This window comes from Psammomys obesus, unplaced genomic scaffold, assembly GCF_907164565.1.
Source record: "Psammomys obesus unplaced genomic scaffold, mPsaObe1.curated_primary_1811, whole genome shotgun sequence".
Classification (NCBI taxonomy): domain Eukaryota; kingdom Metazoa; phylum Chordata; class Mammalia; order Rodentia; family Muridae; genus Psammomys; species Psammomys obesus.
Window position 1 is genome coordinate 3,497,703 of NW_026596125.1, and position 20,599 is coordinate 3,518,301.

General features: G+C 48.0%; 1 protein-coding gene across 2 annotated transcripts in view; it reads left to right on the forward strand.

The window, feature by feature from the left end:
• The window catches only part of Cnnm1 (cyclin and CBS domain divalent metal cation transport mediator 1), a 52,037-nt gene extending 33,714 nt beyond the window's left edge, over positions 1 to 18,323 (forward strand). For both annotated transcript variants that reach the window (XM_055591637.1, XM_055591638.1), the window contains 5 exons: positions 5,877 to 6,040; positions 12,683 to 12,866; positions 13,013 to 13,162; positions 14,888 to 14,989; positions 16,052 to 18,323. In XM_055591637.1, the coding sequence (XP_055447612.1) occupies positions 5,877 to 6,040; positions 12,683 to 12,866; positions 13,013 to 13,162; positions 14,888 to 14,989; positions 16,052 to 16,131 (680 nt within the window). In that variant the 3' untranslated portion in view covers positions 16,132 to 18,323. The remainder of the gene's footprint in view (positions 1 to 5,876; positions 6,041 to 12,682; positions 12,867 to 13,012; positions 13,163 to 14,887; positions 14,990 to 16,051) is intronic.
• The last annotated feature ends 2,276 nt before the right edge of the window (positions 18,324 to 20,599 follow it).

A 20,599-nucleotide genomic window follows, 5' to 3' on the forward strand; every position in this document is an offset into this window, starting at 1 on the left:
CCCAATGCAGGAGAATAAACAGACTCTCTCGTGATTTGTAGCTCTCCTCCCACCAGAGGCAGAGGCTTCTCCTACTCTGGCTGATGTGTGCCCCAGAGAGTTCTTTCAGCCTTACCCCCATTCTCCATGACTGTGGATATTCAACCCAACAGGAAACCAGGAACAAACAAGTTGAGAACAAGGCCGTCCGTTTCCAGGTCTTGGTTCAGCCCTGCAGGATGGACCAGTTATAGGTGCAGCGAGAGAAAGCAAGAAGTAGCCAACCTTCTCCTTCTGTCCTTCCCTCCGTTCTTGCTGCTGGTCTCTTATACACACATTAAGCCTAGTCTGTCTTGCATAGGGAAAAAGATAAGCCCTAGAAATACCGAGTTTTAAAAGAAATCAGGGTCCTGGAAAGAGAGGTCAAAAGTTAAGAGCACTTGGTGCCCTTACAGAGGACCCAGTTTGAGTTCCCAGTACTCATGTGGCAGCTTACAGTTCTCTGTAACTCCAGACACTGGGGATCCAGTGCCCTCTTCTGGCCTCAGCAGATCCTAGGCCTTCTACAGGGTGCACATATATACACACAGGCAAAACGTTTAGACACATTAAAGTCCATTTTAAAAGTTAAGAAGAAAATTTTTTAAAAGCAATCATCATCTTATCTTACTCCCCACAGCCACTTTGGGAAATGGGCAAGAATTCTTATAGGGAGACAGACTCGCAGAGGTTAAGTTATTTGGTCAGTTTTGTATGTGTAAGTAGGTAGAGGGATGAATCCAGGTCCCTTAATCCTGCCTTCTCTTACTACATCTCTACATGCAGGCATTTTGCACCCCCTAGAGGGCTTCCTTGTGCTTGCATTAGCCGTGCTAATGAATATGGTGCACATTGGACTGGGTCCAAGAGTCCTTGTACCAAATATTTCAAAAATACTGAGCATGTGATTGCAAATCAGTTTCCACAGGCCATTTCTGTGAATCTGAACTAAGGAGAGCTTAGTGGTCCATGGACCATCTCCAGAGAGCGGTGCAATTAGCTAACTTTACAGGTGCTTTTGTTTAAAAATGAAACTTCTCATTGGCCCCTCTGCAGTTATCACTCCCTCTCACCAAATTCATTCCTTCATTCTTCTCCTGACGGAGATAATATTGACTTTCCCATGGCAATCCTCCCAAATCCACAGAAACACAGAGAAGGAGACACCACAACCAAGGCTTCAATTGTCTATTCATAACGTGCTTTGAGATCAAAGATGATGGCATTTTCTCCCAGAATATACAAGGAGTCCCTAAAAATAATCTTTCAGCTTTGCACAATGTGGCAAGTGGAAATATTCCTTGGGGTTGGCTCTTGTGTAGTAAACATTTGGGAACCATTAAGACTCCTTGAAACGTGAGCAAGTTCATGTGGGATCGTAACTGGGGCTGACTTGCAGAGTTCACGTGGGGCTTGACGGAGGCCTGGCTCTTGGCATTTGGTTGTCTGATGTTAAAAACTACCACGAATGATGAATTTTAATAGTCTTAGTTTGTACTCTTACAAGCCTATGCAGTTAAACCCCACCCCCATCTAGTTTGGGGAACACAGATGGCCTGTGGCAGGAACCATGACCAAAGGAAGCCATCGCCCCTCATCCCTCTCTGATGATCCAAAAGATGTGGACAGGCGGGCACAGAGCCCTGCTGCTCCCCAAATCTTCATGCTCCAAAGGGGAGTCAGGCATGACCCTTGTGAGTTTTGAGTTTCGCTCCCTGGGTAGGGTTGCGAAGGCCCTAGATAAAGGCTCAAGTGATGCAAGAGCCCCAGAGCCGCGTCACAGTCTTCAAGACTCCCGTGGGTTAGTACAGATGGAAGGAGAGTCCATCCATCAGTTAGCATGTGAAGTCTTCTCCCACGCCTTTGTCCGCCTCCCACCCCCACCCCACATTTCTCCACCCAACCTCAGTCACTCTAAGCTGGTCACACACTGGCTGCAACACGGAGGACAGTCCTCCTCCTCCAGAGCGGCGAGCACTGCTAAGTAGAAAACGGTGCCCCCTTCCACCCAGTCACCCCAGAGCCAGCTACAAAGTCCGGCATAAGACCAAAAGCAGGCCAGAGGTATGCTGACCACTCGGCCCAGCTCTTGTTGGTATCCCCATGGCCAACAGCGTTGTGTACCACTGTTTGATCTGCCGCATTCAGACCTCCTCGCACCGCACTCACGATTTTCCACATTGCTTCATCCCCCCAAGCTGTGCCTCTGTGCTCTTAGGAAATGCCAAGGGGAATTAGACAACTTGAACTAGTTTGCCATGCTGCTGGGACACTCGTCTGTTACTGATTTCTTCTCTTTTTTTATTAAAAGCATTTCCATTTCCATTTCCCTTGCTCTGAAGCCTGGAGTGTATGTGCACAATTACCAAAATGCCGAGTCATCAGCATCCCACCTATTGAGGAATGTCAGGCTCTGGGACACTAAAACATCCATCTTGCACAATGTTCACATGAGCGGGGAGTTTCTTTGACACGAAATGAGGGTTCTTTTTTCCCCCCTCTTAAAAATTCCTTTTACAAGACAGTTTTATCTTTTGGTGCTGAAAATCTTGGGGATTTTATAAATAAACATCCAATGGTGTGTTTACTTAAAAAAATTTTTTTTAAACATGTTTCTCCTTACAATACAACAGTGATCTATTTAACTGTGTTTGACTCTGAGTCCCTGAGTAAAAGCAGGGCTACCTCCTCATCCTAGATGCTCATGTATGATGGGAGCTTTGGGGGGAAATAGGATGTAGTGGTTGTCTCTGTTCCCTGCAGGGAATGGATGTGATTCGGGCAGATGCTTCTGCAGATGGGAAAAGTTCAATAGATAAGATAGGTTCCGTTTCCCTGTCATCTTTTCCAAATATTTTATAGAAATGTAACCTAAGATAAGGATATGGGAGGCAGACGCTGTGGGCTGTGAATCCCCCAGTCTGGTCAGGAAAGGTGAAAGGTGCAACTGTGGTATCCCAGGATAACAGAAGCCACAGGCGGAGCTCACGTCTTCTCCCGAGGTATGCCCAAACTGAATGGAAGCCAAGACTCACTGAGTCGAGGTTCAGTTTTCCAGACCCCAATTACATGCCAAAGCAGCTGCCCTCCTGCAAAACTACCTGCTATTCCCACAACCACCTGAGGACCGAGTTCTGGCCGCCACCCTGAATAGCAGCATATAGATTTGGCCAGAACTCATCAGTTTGTTTTCAAGGGACCAAGACCTCAGCCTTCTCACAGCCAATGGTACATTGCTGGAGGCTCTGTCACTGACTTGTCAGGTCTTATGCACGATGGAGGGTCTGGTTCTCCGACACCTGTGAATGAGCAACTTCCACAGGCCTGACTCAGGGGCCCCTGTCTCACACCTGTTACTAAGAGCCCCAGTGCTCTCTGGCCTCTCTCCTAAGTTGCTTGGCCAAAGCCTGAGACTTGGGTTTAACTCTGTCCAGCAGCAGGGTACTTCTGGTATCCTGCTCCTGGCCTCTGGCATCTTAGAGAAATGACGGTCTCCTTTCATCCAGGTGACTACGGTTGACAGAGGAAAGGCACGGTCTCTACCCTCACTGAATTACAGTTGAGCAGATCTAACCAAGGTTCAATTAATTTTTGTGAAAAGTGCTTTTTGAGAGAGGCAGTAACAGTGAACATGGGGGAGCTTCTTAGGGTGCCCAGATGAGGCCTTCAGAGAAGTGAGCAACTCTAGAGACAGCTAGGGATGAAGAAGGAAGCAGCCTTGGCAGGCATGCTGGGAACCAAGGGACCCGCATCTTCTTGACAGGCATTTATGTGACTGAGAATACCAAGGAAGCCAGAGGCCAAGAGAAGAGAGGCGGCCCAGGAGGAAATCAGTCAGGAAAGTGGGGATCAGCAAGGAGCCTGGTAGAGTCAGAAACGAATTTATGGAAACAGATCCCAGTGGTCTCCTTTAGCCATATTTCACTTTTTTGTGATTTCCGTTGCCCATGATAATCAAGATCCATAGAGATTAAATTAAAAATTTAGGAAATAGGAATTTGTAATATGTAAACAACTTTTATAACGGTAGATACTATAATTCTATCTCATTAGTTAACACATAATAATACATAATCTTATTCTATCTAATTCTTAAATTAAATTTTATCATATGTAGGGGGAAACAGGGTATAAATTGGGTTTGTACTATTGGAGTGTTAGGCATCTACTGGGAGTCAGTGCACCCCAAAGATGGAAGGCTACTGCTTGAGATTAGAAGTAAGGAGACCAGAGTGTGACCCAAGCAAAGGTGATGGTAACTGTCCTTGATTAGAGAGAAAGGGAAACAGAGCGCCCTTTGGGTTAGAAGCCAACAGCAGTCCTAAGGGAGTCGGGGGTGGGGGTCAAGGCCCGTCCCAGGTTTCTGGGGTTAAATAGCTGCGAACAAATAAATGGCATTTGCAGAGATGACTAAGATAAAAGTGTGATCCTCGGTTCTGTAATGAACCGAATCATATGAAAGCAGTGATTCTTGTGGTTCTAGAGAGAACATGATTTGACCTGTGTTTACTTTAATATTTCTGCTGCGTGGTTTAGCAATCTGTAACGGCTTGGCAAACAGACAAGTCATGAGACTGTATGACTCACTCTAGCGGGCACTAATCAGACATCTTGATTGACATGAGCATCCTCCCAAAGGGCAGAATTTAAGTTCTACCCCGACAGAACTTTGAAAGTTTTGAGTCTTTACTTGAGCTCTCTGAAGTAGATCTGAGTTCTGAGAAGCCAGCAGCCTCCTTAGCCTCTTGGGGAGACGTGCAGGGAGGTATCCGTTGGGAAACGGGGATGCCAAGGTTTTCACAGTCTCTCATTAGGCTTCTCCCGTGGTGGAGACAAAGCTTAGGATCACCTTCCGTTTCCTCATCCCTACTGGTCCTAGAGAAGATAGATCACTGTCCACTTCAAAACCAAATGGCTTAGGCTTTACTGAATTTAAAGGCGCTATGGAGATGTTTACATCTCTGGTAGAAAGTCTGGGGATTGTGCCAGGCTCCATTTATGCCAGAATGAGCTTTTCTATGACCCGCATTCTCAAGGACCACTATGGCTCTCCTCAGTGCTGCCTCTTGCAATAGTCAAGGGGGCTATGCCCACCCCGAGGCCACATTCTTCCTGCTACTCATCTCAGACAGGCAGAGTCCTACAGTTCCACACCCAAACATCTCTGAAAGATACTGAGTCCAGAAGCCCTAAGGCCCACCCCACCCAACCCTGTCTGTGCCACAAAACTTGAGTAGTTGAGCCTGGACTTACAAGGATAAGACTTTGGCAGCATATCAGCATGCTATACAACTTCCAACTGTTTACCCTGATGGCTCATGGTCCCCGTTTACACTCTTGACCCAGAGCCTGCCAGTGCTGAGGCCCAGTTAGCCCCACTGAACCCTGGCCATGGTGAAGTGACAGGTGATAACCTAAGGCCTTGGTCTTCCTAAAAGGGTCAGGGCATTATGTACAGTGCCTTCTCCCAGTAGCGGGGTCTCTACTGGGTACCACATATGCTGCACTATCCTCGTGTGTTTGGGGGTCCTCCTGCACCAACGACAAGAGCCATCTAGGGAAACCAAGCACCCTGGCTTCCTCCTGGGTCAGGACATGCGCCACAGGAGCAACACCAACAAGCCACAAGCCACTCCCTTCTTGGGCTCTAGTGGGTGTGGGTCCCTGTCCTTGCAATGCTACCACTGCCTGGTAGTTCCATGGGACCTCCGTAAATAGCACCTTTCTCTCTCTTCCTCCTTCCTCTCATCCTTCCTCCCCCCCCCCCCCCCCCCTTCCCCCTTCCCTCCCCCCCCCCCCCCCCCCCCACCATTCCTTATCTCTTCTCTCGGCCCCTCCCTCTCCCTCACCATCTGCAGTAAACCGGTCCCCTTCTCGCTGCAGCGGCTTGAATCGCTCTGAGTCTCCAAACCGAGAGCGCAGTGACTTTGGCGGGAGCAACACACAGCTGTACAGCAGCAGCAACAACCTCTACACACCCGACTACTCCGTGCACATCCTCAGCGACGTGCAGTTCGTGAAGGTAAGTCCTCCAGGAGGGCGGCCGGCTGGCGGAGTGAGGCGGACCTTTATCCTCGGGCACAACACATATCAGGTCCAGTGAGACATCCAGGGAGTACACTTGGTAACTGTACCAGCCACTGAAATCGCACGGTGGGAGAAGGTCATTTCCCTCTGCCCAGAACACGGATAACTTCCGGGGTGTGTTGGCCGGCCTTATGCGCCAGGACCCTATAGACACTTTTAGTGATGGTCATCCGATAAAAGTAGCCATGAAAAGAAGAAACCATTGAATGTTGCCAGCAGAAAGAGCAGAACTTGCCAGATGGACCAGATGACTGCAGGGTGGAGGGCACTTTGCAAGGAGCTTCGCTGAATCCTTTATCTGAATCACATGCTAACCTCGACACCCACCTCTGAGGCTGTTAGTGCTGGATCATCTGGCTAAAAAAAAAAAAAAAAAAAAAAAAAAAAAGAGCTTCAAAGTTGACACTTCTGTCTGCTTCTGAAGCCAGAACCTTGGAATCACTGAACTTCAGGGAGAGTTGTAGAAAGTTAGCCCAGGGAGAAGCAACCCTAGCTGAGCACAGGTGACAAGCCTGAGGCAAAGAGGCTAACCCGAGAAAGCCAGTGGGTGACTCACTCCCTGTGGCTTCCAGACTCCTCAGCGCTAAAGCAGACCTTCCTCGAAGGTGGAGGTAGGGGGTGGGGTGGGGTGGGATAGGCGGGACTAGCCTGCTAGCTCTGCTGGTTTGTAGTGTTGGGCTCATAATTTCAGGACACAGTTTGTCGGCTGTCTCTCCCATGTCTGCCTTGTGCTCGGCATTGAGGAGACAGCTGCTTTTCTAGAGCTAACCTAGCGACAGCAGAGGTGAGGGAGACAGGCAAGCACACCAGAACCTGGCTAAGTTCAGGTCCTGATGACAAAGCCCTGGCATAAACAGATTAGGCAGGGCTGGCTACTTTTGAAGTGGAGGAGGCTAAGAGAGAACACTTGCTGAGAACTGACGAGGGAGGGAGAGAGGGAGATGTCAGAAGTGAAACCGCAGTGGTGCGGGTGTCTGAGCACTGGCCTGAGAAGAGCAGAGGCTGGTGATGGGGTAAGATGGGAATGGAACATCAAAAGCAGAACCCCTTGGTCCTCTGGGGCAGCATATGGAATTTGGGTTCTATTTTTAGTGCACTGCCCCAGCAATGGGGAAAAAAAAATGTTAAGTAAGACTAAAAGTTTTCTGAAGCCACAGGTTTAAAGAGAGTTGGACTAGTGCTTTAATGAGCTACCATTCTCAATTTTAAAATGTTTAGGTGAGGGAAGGAGAATCCTATTTTTGTTTTTCCTTGGATCATCCTGTTCACATAAGACAATTCTAGCCACTGTCACACTGCTATAGCCTGGGAGCTCCAAGGTCAATGGGCGTAGACCCAGTGTGTGTTGAGAGCCTACTTCCTCATGGCCCTGGGGCCCTTGAACATTAGATAACAGAGAAAGGAAGCAAACCCCCCATAGGAGAGAAGCCATAGCATCCTGGTCCCCTCCCAAAGCCCCCTCCTGAATGCCTTGTCTTCCGGGATTAGGTGTAGCATGTAGATTTCGAGGGTCATATGGCATCATTTACACCTGAAGTTCAATCCATCAGTGAACAGAGCCGGGCAGTGGTAGTGCACACCTTTGATCCCCAGCAGAGGCAGAGGCAGGTAGCTCTCTGTGAGTTCAAGGCCAGCCTGCTCTACAGAGTGAGTTCCAGGATAGTCAAGGCTACACAGAAAAACCCTGTCTTGAAAAAAAAAAAAAAAATCAGTGAACAGTTTGCTACATTGGAATGAAAAGTAAATGAGATTTTTTACCAATGGAATTTTAATAAGCTCCCATGGGGAGCCGAAGGTTTGGAGGAGTATCCCTTGTCTTGAATAGACTGATTAGGACAACCAGACATAGATTTGTCAGCTCCGCAGGGGATGTACTGAGATGAGGACCTCAGATAGAGGACATTTGTAAAGGTTTTCCTAAAATGAGCCCCCTTCCCTAGAGCTAAGAAAAGGCAACTTTTAAAAACAACAATGAAAACTCTTTCCTAACCTGAGTCAGTGGTGGTTGGAACCTGAATCCAAGAACAGTTCTCAGGAGTACTGAGAATTATATGTTCTTTTTGTCACACCAGAGGATCCTGTTTTGGTCCAACCTGCTGGGAAACACCAAACATAGTCCCTTTTTTTCCACCTAAACATTTTAAAATTGAGAAGGATGGCCAGTTAAGGCATTAATGAAACTCTCTTTAAACCTGTGGCTTCAGAAAACCTATAGTCCTACGGAGGGACACTTCTCAAATTCAAGACAAATGTGTTAGGGTTTGGTTTCCTCCTTCCCTGCGTAATGTAAGATCTTTCTTAAACCAAAAGCTAAAAATCCACTCCCTCCCATTCAAGAGATGCTTTGGGGGCCTTGCTGAAGCAACCTTCCTCCCCCGGCTGTGACCTCCTTGTTGGCCAGGGGAGTCTCTGTGCTTTTTCTATTTTATTCTGAGTGCTAAGGACTGACATCCCAGGCAAGAACCCCTACCCCTTCTCCCGATAGTCCCTGGGGACCCAGTGGGAACACTGCATGGAAAAGTGTTTTCACAGACTTCTGGCTGTAGAAAAGGTCCTCAGTGACCTTCCTTGTCCTACAAACTAAAATTCCCAAATTATTAGGTTCAAGAGTAATATGATTTCAAGGCAAGTTTAAAGTGAGCTAGAAAGGCACATCTTAAGGTTTTCTGGATAAGGTTTTAAACAAAGCCATGATTTATAGATGTTAATACATCATTATGAAGCACTAAAGGTATCCTTCTGATTTTATCTGTCTGTCTGTCCTGTAGGAATCACTGGTAAGCCAAGACTGTTCTGGCAGACACCTTACAGGGTGGGTTATATAACTTTGATCAAGCTCCCCATCACCATCTAGTGGTGAAATCCCTAAAATGCAGGGTCCTGTTTTGAAAGCTAATAAACCAACCCCAAGTCACAATTTCATAAAATGGCAAGAGACATCCACTAGCCAATAGGTTAACTTCTGGGTGACTTGGCCGCTAAGTCAAGAGACCCAAAAGGGAAATCTTACACTTTGTTAGTTTCAAGATAATAATTTAGGAGATGCTTAGATTATGAACAGGCCAAAGTATGAAAGAGTCTAAACTCAGGCTGTTGGTAAGACACATTGCATTGCAGCAGAGAAGAGAGGGGGTGAAAAAGAATAATAATAATTAAAAAAAAATGTTGTCTTTCAAAAATTAGTTTGCTCACTGCCATCAGCTAATCAATGGGTATTTCTTGAGCATTAACTATGTTCTTTGGGTACTGTGGAGTATGTTAAATACATTCGAATGTTACAAACATGGGGGCTGGAGAGATGGCTCAGTGGTTAAGAGCACTGGCTGCTCCTCCAGAGGACTTGGTTTTGATTCCCAGAACCCACATGACAGCTCACAAACAACTGTAACTCCACTTCCGGGGGATCCAATGCCTTCTTCTGACCTCCACGGGCACCAGGCGTGCACACCCTGCACAGACATACATGCAGGCGAAACACGCAAATGCATTATAAAAAAAAAGGTTTCGAACAAAAACAAAATTTCAAGATATAAATATGTAAAGTGTTTTATATAAAACTACCTTGCATGTAGTTCAGAGGAGAAAAGTAAACTTAAATAGCAATGACCAATACAGGCCACCACTAAACTGTGTGGCATTTTTCAAGCACTGTACTGTCTGGGGAATAGCTGGACCTTTAAAAATTGGGAAGGAACCAGAGGGAGATTAAGGCAGGGTCACGTGGGCACTCCCATGAATAGGTATGGAAGTGAGTAGATCTCATGCAGTGAAGGGCCTTCGAAGAGTCTGGCGGCCGCAGTTCTGGGCTAGCAGCCATGAGAACTCTTGACTATCAAGGCTATGTTGATAAAATTATTTCACCTGTTTCTCTTTTTTTTGTTTGTTTTCTGGAGACACAATGTGACACAGGATGTCACAATGTGGCTCTAGTTGGCCTGTTTCCGTCTTCTTTAACTGCTAGACAATATTTCTATTTAACAGCGACATACCAAACCGAATCTTGTCAGGGCTGGAAGTATAACTTAGCAGTACCCCAGCTGTCTTGCATGACCAGGCCCTGGATTCATTCCCTAGCACTGAAAACAAAACTTGTCCAAAGGGAGAGAAATGATGAAAAGGGATACTTGAACCTGAGTCCATTTTTTTAGAACAGAGTTTATGTCTACGGTTTATCTTTAATTTTTTTGTTATTTGCTTTATTTTACATATGAGTATTTGCTTACATATATGTCTGTCATGTGTATGCCTGGGAATCGAATGAAGGTCCTGTGCAAGAGCAAGCACTCACTCCTAACGGGGAGGTCATCTCTCTAGCCCTTTGTCAACAGTTTTTTGTTTTTGTTTTTTAAGGTGATGCATTAGCACAGTAGTACTTTAATGTTTAAAATACAGTTTTTTTTCTTAAAGCGGTGTGAAAGCAAGGCTGTGAGAACATAAAGGGTAACCAATCAACAGCACCTTTCCCTTTCTCCAGCTACCCCTGACATGCAGTCCCTCCCCTTTATCCAAGGCCAACCATTACCCCCCAACACACACACCGCTGTGCTCCTCCTAATGTCCAGTCCTAGCTGTAGCTGTCTCGATCTTCTTTTTAGCAGGCATCTTGGTTAGGGTTTCTATTGCTGTGAGGAAACACTAGGAACAGAGCAACTTGGAGAAGAAAGGGTTTACTGGGTTTGCATTTCCACATCAGTGTTCATCATCAAAGTCAGGACACCATCCTTATCCATCCACTGCCACTACCCAGCACCTGCCTCTTCCTGCTGCCCCCGCTGGCTGTGCTTTCTTACGGCTTTACTCTTCCAAGTTTGTCTTCCCAGCACCACCAGTCACGCTGATGCCGGTGCCAGAGGGCCACTGTCCCTCATGGCGTGTCATAGACAGTTTAGAAGAAGTAAGATGGTGAGTTTGACCATCTTTGAAATGTCTGCCTGTAATGAAGCCAAATTGACAGGCGTGTATGTGGAAGTGTAATGAGTTTCTCTAGGCATGTTTTACAAACTCAGAGGGGCTAGTCGTCTGACTAGTGCTACCCGGCTCAAAGTGGCAAAACCAAGACTTGAGCCATGGGTGCTGGGCAGGCAGCAAACTGCCTGCTATAGTCTCTGGGTAAAGGGTCCCTTTGCCCTATTTGATTAAAGTAGGATTAATGCTGTGAAGAACACAGCTGGGGGCTGGAGCAAGGGCTGAGCAGGGGAGTCCGTTTGCTGCTCTTCCAAGCGGCCCTGGTTCCCAGCACCCTTGTGGAGCAGCTCACAACTATCTGTAACTGCAACTCTGGGAGATTCAGCACCCTCTTCTGACCTCGGCAGCTGCACACACCCAAACACACTGGCATATACAGACTCACACAGAGACACCACATAAACTAACATCTAGGGGCCAATAAGATAAAAATAATTATTTGAAGAACACAGCTACAGCAGAGTCTGCTGCTTTCTTGAGTTTATCAAGTGTCACATAGGAAAATTTCCTGTCCCTTTTGGAACCTGACCTCACTTTCCAGCAAGGAAAGGCAGGAGCCTGGGGCATGAGGTGTTCTCAACAAGAGCGCTGACTCTGGTGAAGCTTTGGGCGGATGGCGAGTTGAGACCCACATTTCCACGCTATATAGCACAGAACATAGTTCTAACCTGAAAACTCCCAAAGCTGGTTGCAAGCACAGTGCTGCTGTGTCCTTTAAAATGCTTCCCAGGGCAGGAACTGACACTGAGTAGGACCTGTGCTCAATTTAACTGGGTCTCGGGCGGTGGGTCTCAAAGAGCCACTATATCACTAGCTTTCCGTGGAACTGTCTAGAAATGCAAATTCTGCTTCAGTGCCTGACCTAGTAAATTCGACACTCTCAGAACGGGATCCAGAAGCCTGGATGTAACAAACCCTGTGGGTCTGAGACCGAGGGGTGAAAAACCACTTCATGATCCACGTCTTCTGGTCTGGGTATGGTTTGAGTGTGTCCTCCAAAGGTTAGCAAGGACCCCAGTGTAGCAGTATTATGAGGTGGACCTTCCAGAGGTGGGACCTGGAGGAAAGTGAGTAGGTTGTGGGGAGCACAGCCCTGGGAGGGGATTAATGTGTTTTTCCTAGGACTGGGTTGGTTTCTGCTGTCAAACAAGGTTGGCCCATATGCTCAGCCCCTCGCTACCGTCAGCTGATTCCCTTTATGCTTCTCTAGCACGAGCAGGGAGGCTCTCCCCAAGCACCAGCTCCATGCTTGTCCTTTCCAGCCACCAGGACGTTGAGCCAAATAAACCTCTTTTCTATATAAGGTACAAGGCTCAGATATGTTGCTACGGCAACACAGAACAGGTCCATGCAAGTTCTTCCAAGTACACTACAAAGCTAAAAGCCAACAAAAACGAATAGTGGGGATTGTTGGCCAGCAAGTAAAAGGACCCTTCATTGTCCTTCCAATGCCAGGCTTAATGCAGCTTGGGTAGGACTCCGACTCACGACCTCAGGCCTCAGACCAGGAATTCCAAAGCACCCAGTGGAGCTGCCTGTGAGCTCCGGAAAGCTGGCTATGTGGACATCGTGTCTACATGGCTCTCCTGATCCGCTGTCCACTTCCTTCCAGATCACACGTCAGCAATACCAGAATGCCCTCACGGCCTGCCACATGGACAGCTCGCCCCAATCCCCGGACATGGAAGCCTTCACAGATGGGGACTCCACCAAGGCCCCCACCACCCGGGGCACACCCCAGACTCCGAAGGATGATGCGGTCCTCACGCTCCTGAGCAACAGGACCAGCTTGCCGTGTGAGTCAGTCTGATGGGTTGGGCTGCTGTGGGGTAAGAACAGCCCCACCTTCCTCCTCCACTAATGCCCAGCAGCCATCTTGTGCCTCACAGAGCGCTGGGTCTCCTCCCAGGCATGGAGGTAATATACTCACTGTCCTCCACAGGCAGCCGCTCAGATGGTCTGAGAAGCCCCGGCGAGGTGGTGTACCTGAGGATGGAGGAGATGGCTTTCCCCCAGGAAGAAGTAACCAACTTTGAGGAGCACAAGACACAGCAACTCACAATGTCCCCTCCGGCTGTTCCTACAACAGCAGGTCAGGGCTGGATCCAGGGCAGCAAGATCGAACTGGCTTGGGAAGCCCTGGGACTCCAGCTCCTGTTTCCCCCCAACACACACACACACTGGAGGGGAGGGAGGGATCGGCATTTACCAAGCACCTATCATGTACTGGGCCCATCTAATTCATCTTTCCAGGAAAACTTGGGCAATGGTAGGAGATATTTTCTGCCTGGATTCAGACCCTAGCCCCTTCAGTTCAGGATTTTTTTTTTTTTTTTTTAAGATAAGTTCTCTTGTAAGCTGGGCCCTGCTTACTTTGTAGCAGAGAATGACCTTGAACTTCTGAGCCCCCTGCCTCCACCTTCCAAATGTTGGGATTACAAGCATGTATCACTTTTACAGCTTTCAAGAGCTGTGCAGTTTTAAGCAAATTACTCAATCAACAGTTCAGTTCAGTTTCCCTATCTTAATAGGTAAGTTTCCTTATCTTAACAGGTTAACTTAATAGGTAAGTCCTTGAGTAACTTAATGACTATAAATAATGGTGGTGATATCATAAGGCAGTTTCAGGTATAAGTGAGAGAGTGTGTCTATAGGACACTCTATGGTACCACACTCTTTAAATATCAGAACTCCTTTATAGATGAGAAGACTGACAGGCGCCATTACCCTCACTGACAGGGCTCTTTCCTTACTCTGGGCCACAGAACAGGCCAAAGTCTATGGACGTTCCCTGCATTCTCAGACCCCTTCATTTGAGACATGGTGCACTTCTGCCTTGACAGTGTAGTTGCTCAAAGTGCCCTGTCCCAGGAGCAATAGGTGGCGGCCCCAAGCTTTGCCACTCTGTATGCCTACCCTCCAGGCCAGTAGTTCCTCTGCCTTGCTTTGGGCCTGCCCCATTCCACACCAAGTGTACAAAGCAAGAGTGTGGAAAGGCTCCTAAGTTTGTAAGATCAGAGAGACAACATGTGTCAACCCCCCCCCCCAAAAAAAAAAAAAACAAAAAAACTGGACCATACAGTCACAGGTCTAGGATTTGGATGAGAGAGAGAGTGATATCTTCCACACATGAATTTAGTAGCTCCATTGAAGTACGCAGCTGGGAAATGGAGCCAAGAAGTAACAATGGAGTCGGGTGAAGTTTGGAGAACTTGTAGCCCACCTGTTAGTGTGATACGAGAGGACCCCGGAGGCTGGCAGAGGGGAAATGGCTCACCCACACCCAAAGACCATGTTAGACGTGGGCTCCATGGCAGGGCTTCTGTGCAGGTCAGTTTCCAGCAAACCACCCTGTCCAGGGTCGGCTCTCAACTGGTGTGAGGCTTGGATCCTTTCTGGGCTGAGATTCTAAGAAGCCAGGGGCGTGTGCCCTGTTGTGGTCGGGCCCTTGGGTTTACAGGTCAAAGAAAGGGACATCTCGTGGCCTTAGATGTGCTTTTTGTCTGCCACAAACACTAGGCAGAACATACTGTATTTTCTCCCTCTCTCTTGCCAGATGGTATTGGAGGAGATGTAATTATTTCTGACTTTGGGTAGAGTGACCGTTGGATTACAGCTCCGTTGTCTGCCTGTTCCTTTTGTGGCAGTAAAATGCTATTTGCTAACTAATAAACAACACCTTTCAAGGGACATACACACTGTTACTGAGAGGCCCCACCCTTCAGCCCTGTCAGTCACTCCCAGAAGGGCATCACTCAGAACCTTCCTGCTTGATCCCGACATTTCTGTTGGAGGCCTGAGTTTGCTCTCCTTTCAGCTTTAGATACTGAATGCTGTACTATCCACCTGGACACAGAGACCAGCCCCTGCAGCAGTGACTCTGAGGACACCATGGGCAAAAAACTGCTGAGAACCCTGAGTGAGTATCCTTTCTCCCTGACCAACGCTCCTCACCAAGCAGGAGGAGGAGAAGCATGAGGGGATCTTCCTGCAGGGGTAAGGCCCGCAGAGTCTAACGAGACACAACACTGGAAATCTACAATCGGCCCTAAACCAGGGTCACACCTGTTCAAATCCGTCCCCATTGGTGATCCCCTAGGACAGGAATCTTCAGACATGTCCTGAGGCCAAAATCTGACCTGCTTTGTACAGGTAGAGAACTTTGGGTCATGGGCCCATTAGTAATATGTGGCCCACAAATGGCAAGGCTGAACAATTGTATCAGAGGCCTCAGAGCCTGCAAAACCCATAATATTTACCATATAGGCCTTTGACAACAAACCCTGTGTCTAGGAGACTACAAGGAAGAAAAGCAAGGGCCAGCGAGATGGCTCCACTGGTACAGGTGCTTGCTGCCAAACCTGAAGGCCTGACTTTGATCCCCAGGACCCACGTGGTGAGAGGAGAGAACTGACTCCCACAGTTGTCTTCCGACCTCATATGCACACCACACAACCACACAACCACAATAAACGTGCAAATGTACAAACACAAAATCAGTATTCCTTAAAGACAGGAAAGAGAGAAGTATCCTTCTCAGACAGAGGTCAGCGGCAGAGAGAGCAGGATGGAAATGTTCCTTCCTGGACACTGCCAGAGCTGGACACAGGTGCCTGTTCCATCCGTGAGGGCAATTACACAGTCACCATCACCTGGCCCGGACTAGGCAGGAGACATTCTGAATGGGGCCACCAATTGTGGCCCATGGGACATCAAAGTCTGGTGTCTGGCAGTCACTTGAGCTGGGGCCTTCCAGGAAAAGGAAAGAAGGCATTTCAACCCCTTCCATGAACCCTGGGATTGTGGCCTTTCAGAGCTGTTCCTCTTTGGGGGAAGTGCTCCAGAGTGTCAGTGTGTAAAAGTGTAAACGTGCTGACATCAGTGACATGGTACAGCGCAGGTTCCACTGCAGGGCTTTGTCTCTGAGAGCACACGGACCTCCTCCCTAGCTACAGGTGGATGCTGACACCCTGTTTTTCAGGTGGCCGGAAAAGGAAGAAGTCAGCAGAAGGAGAGCGAGCCTCTGAGGAAAACTCCAATTTAACACCTCTGATCACATGATGAGGGAGGCCTCGCTGGCCAGCTGTGAGACGCTGAGGCTTTGGGGGAAGACCCGCCCTCCCATCACTTGCTTTCCCCCCGAGGCCTCCCACCGGTGACAGAACACTCTGCCCTCCACCTTCCACCCCTCACAGTCAGTTTGGCCAGCTTTGCCAGTTGCCTCCAGTCTAAACGCTGAAGGAGAGCCGATGCCTGGAATTGGAGGATGCTAGAAACGGTCTTGTCCGTAGCATAGTCCAGGACTAACCCCAAGCTGACAGAGCCACTCGAGGCTCCCAATAATTGTCTTTGTTCTTTCGTGTCCCTGAGCCACAGGAGACCCATGTCCTGGGATTCACCATTCTTTCTTCCAGAACAAAACAACCCTTTCTACCATCATTCATGCTTAGCATTAGGTCGGCCAGTGATGCGGACAGAGAGGCATGTTAGTCCAGAGGAGCAGGTGTGAAGATCAGTTCCAGGGATGGACAAGGATTCTTCAGAGTGTGGAACTCACTGTCAGTCAGTGGGCTCTCCACAGCCTAGGAGAAGGGCAGTTCTGCTGGAATGGAAAGAGAAGAAGCTATCTCTCAGGGACGTGTCTGTTTGAGCTTACAGTAATTAATTTCTCAGTAAGCCTGCTTCAGAAGAGGAAGATCAGGGAACACAGAGACCAAGTTGTGAGCCAGACATAGAAGTAACTTCAGGTTTTAAGTGAAAGTTAGAGCAGGAAAAAAAAAAAGAAACTTTCATGAAAAAGTTCTAAGTTGTTACAGTGAGTGCAGCCATGATAAACCAAAGAGTGCCCAGGTCAGCCAGGAAGGATGCTCCGTGTTGTCACGGGAGTTCAGCGTGCTTGACACAGGGATGTTGAACGCTCACCTTTCTTTTGCACATACCCCCTCCTCCTGCCTCTTACTCCATCTCTTGTTGGTCAGCTAAGTATTCCAAAAACCTACCAGATCAGGGGTTTTAGTCCTTTATGTTGGGGCAGATGCAATTCCAACCATACCCACAAGATGGCAGAATTACCATGCATATCTACTCCTAAGAGTAATGTAGGTATTGGGAAACAGCCAGCCTAAGAGAAAATTTAAAAGTCAAGTTTGAGTTTCTGATTCATTTCCCGCCCTGTCCTTGCACACCTCCAGTCAGCATCTGGAGATCCAGTGCTGCCTGCTGAATCTCCAAAACCACTGCCCTCCCTCGAAGCCTTAACCCCTACCTCCACCCACCCCCATTCAGTCACAGGCAGACGGACAGCTAATGATTCCTCTATGTTATTTGTGTCTCAAAGGAAAATACTTGCCCACAGGATCTTTAACTCAGGGGTTGTTAAACCTGGGGCCATTACCCCAGGGGAGTCCATAGTTTGACTCCAGCAGGCTAAAGAGCCCTTAAAACTGTCAGAAGTTGGTGTTTTTGTGTGTTTTCCAGAGACTTGAAGCTTTCTTACTACTCTCAAAGTTCCCAGAGCCACAGAGGCTTTTAACAGTTTTAAATAACGGAACTTTTAGCCCAGTGTTTCTGCAATGCAGAGTGAATGTTGGACACTTCAAGAATTGTGTTTAATTTTAAGTGGTCAAGCACTGTTGTCAATGGGGAAGGTTGACACCCACCAAGACAGGGTCCTCCGAAATCGTTGGCACCGCACAGTAAGGTCACAACCTACACCCCACATAACTCTTGCCCACTGTTTACCAAACAGCAGTAGGCATTGCCAAGAGAGCCACAGACCACGGGAGGAAGGACTGGAGCCAGAGACCCTCTCTGTGTGTCACTGACTTCACATGCCCCTTGCTTAGCCTGGCTGGCCTGAGGCTCAGCCATGCATGTGTCCTCGCCAACTCCACAGCCACCACGTTCTGCCTGCCCCTACCTGGTCAGAATAAACAGTGTAGGCACCCGGTGCCTGGCGTCTCGGCCCTAGGCCGGGAAGTGATTCGTTGGGAACGAGAACCCACAAGAGAGCCTACTGGGCAAATGGATTTCCCTCTCATTACCCCTCAGGCCACCAGGCTCAGGCCACTGCTCTTGCATTACTCCCTTCCTCTGCAGAACTTCTAAGGGACCTGTCACCACCCCTTTCCCTCGATCCCACCCCCTGCCCCATTTTCTTCAGGTTAAATAAATTTTAAAAAAAAGATTTTAAAATAAAGCATTTATGAAGGCTCAATAAATTATAAATAATTTTTAAATAAAATAAAAGTGTGTTTCCTGGACTATGGCGGCTTCACTTCCCACGGGATTTCTAATGTGGCTTCATTTGGGATGCGTGTGGGACAGCGCACCTGTGGTGCCCCGCCTGCCTGCACGGACACTCTCCTGCAGGCAGGCGTGAGGCCGAGGTAAGGTTACAGGAAAGTTTGGGTACTTCACTTCCGGGGGCCCGGTGGGTCAGATTTTATAGGAATGAACGGCAGAAGCGGGATTCAAACAACCCCGGGTGTAAATGGAGAAAAGGGGGTACTAAGAGGATAATGAGAAGGACCGGCGTCTGCTGAACCCATGTGACCATGAGAAAAGTTCAGGATCTCGGGGGCCAGACCCAGACGTGCCGCTGAGACTCTGCTGGTCACACTAGCTGGCTTCTCTGGACCCTCTGCAAAGTCAAGGTGGCGTGACGCCAAGTTTCTAGGAGAGTGGGCCGCAGGATACTGGCGCACCGTGAGCCAGCTCCAGAGGCGAAACTGCCAGGCAGCTGGCAGATGGTGCAACAAAACGGTCGTGGGCTATGCCAGAACAATTTGAGATCTCTGGAGCCTCAAAAGACACTACTCATTCCCTAATATGGTAACAACTGTTTTGCTCTGGGCTTTACTTGTTGTAATAGGGACCCATTAGCTCTTTTCTCAAAACCGCCCCTCAAAGGTGCTGATATTACCAGCCTGAAATGCTGGCTAACTTGCTTGCCCTGCTAGGAACTACAAGTCCTGTTTGTGAACTGACAAAGCCTGGGACACTAGGCCCACCTCTGAGTCTAGCACCTACCCATGTCTGAGAGGTCCTGCCGCTTTCCCCAAGCGTCCACAGAGCCCAGACACAGCTGGACACATTAACCAAGACATAAACACACAAGGCCAAACTCCTACCTCATTTCATTTTCTTTAATACAAAAAGCATTTTTAGCATGTTGGTACCGGCATTGAGACTCAAAGCCGTTTCCTTAATTTAAATAGTTTCGGCACTTCCCCTAGAGAAAAATTAAATGCGAGTGAGAGTTTACTGAGTGGGACTACATTTTAGAGGGCCACAGTGAGCAAGATTTTATTTAAAGATTTATTTATGCCTTGGTGTATGTAGATGCCACTGGAAGCCGGAAGTGGGTGTCAGGTCCCTTTGAACTAGAATTGCACGCAGCGGTGAGGCTCCATGTGGGTGCTGGGAACTGAACCCCAGTCCTCTGCAAGAGCAGCAAATGATCTTAACTGCTGAGCCATCTCTCCTTCTAAATCAACTCTTTTGCTCTCAACAATCAAGGCTGACCCCAACGGAGGCACTGTCGTGGGATGGTGTAAGCCCCACCCAGAGAGAACAGGAAACTCATCCTGCCATGGCTGCCTCCCATTACACATAGCAGCATCTTAAAGCTGGAAGAACAAGAGTTAATGAAAAGTACAAATGGAAACAAAGAACATCCAGTAACCTTTGCTTCATCCACACCCACTAGCCTTGGGCACCTCCAGGGAGAGTGCCAGCCAGGGACCTTATGCAGTAACACTGAAGGAGGTCAGAGGGCTTTGCCCAGGAAAGCCAGACCAGGAGCAAACACTGCTATTCTCAACTAGTAGGGAGGCCATCTGTTTCAAGGAATGGGAAACAACAAAAGTAGACCAACTCTGGCTCACAGTAAAAACTTTTTTTTTTTTTTTTTATTTAAAAGGCCCTCCTAACAAAACAGGGTGTCCTGGTAAGCTTGGAAAGAATTCCTCACCACACCCAGATGAAAGGGAGTGAGTCAGGGACAACATGGAGCAAACTGTTTCACTGGGGGAGGGAGGCTGGACCTGGCGACTTCCAGAGCCAGCCATCCTCAGAACCATGGGCTGTTAGGCCTCACAAGTCCTAGGAAATACTGAAAAGCCACTTCTAAATATTTTGAAACTCCCAAGTGGTTACTCTGTCGCTTTAAAGTATAGTATAACCCTACCAATTTTCCACAAGCACCATTGAGAGGCCCTGGACTCTAGAAATTGTGATGTGTTTAAGCAGCTATAATTTTTCCAGGACCCTAGGAGGGACAGCTGTTCCAAGAAGGGCTGGTATCCCAGACTCACTCCAAATGACATCATCCCAGTTGCTTAAGAAAATGGCTGGTGACTGAATGATAAACCTACAAAAGCAACATGGACTTACAGCCATGATCCCAAGTAGAACTTTCAACTTTAAGAACACAGTTTTTGTTTTTGTTTCTACCTTTAGCCATTAGTGAATCCCTCTAAAGCCTTCGTTCTACTAAACTCATTAACGGACTACAAACTCAATTCCA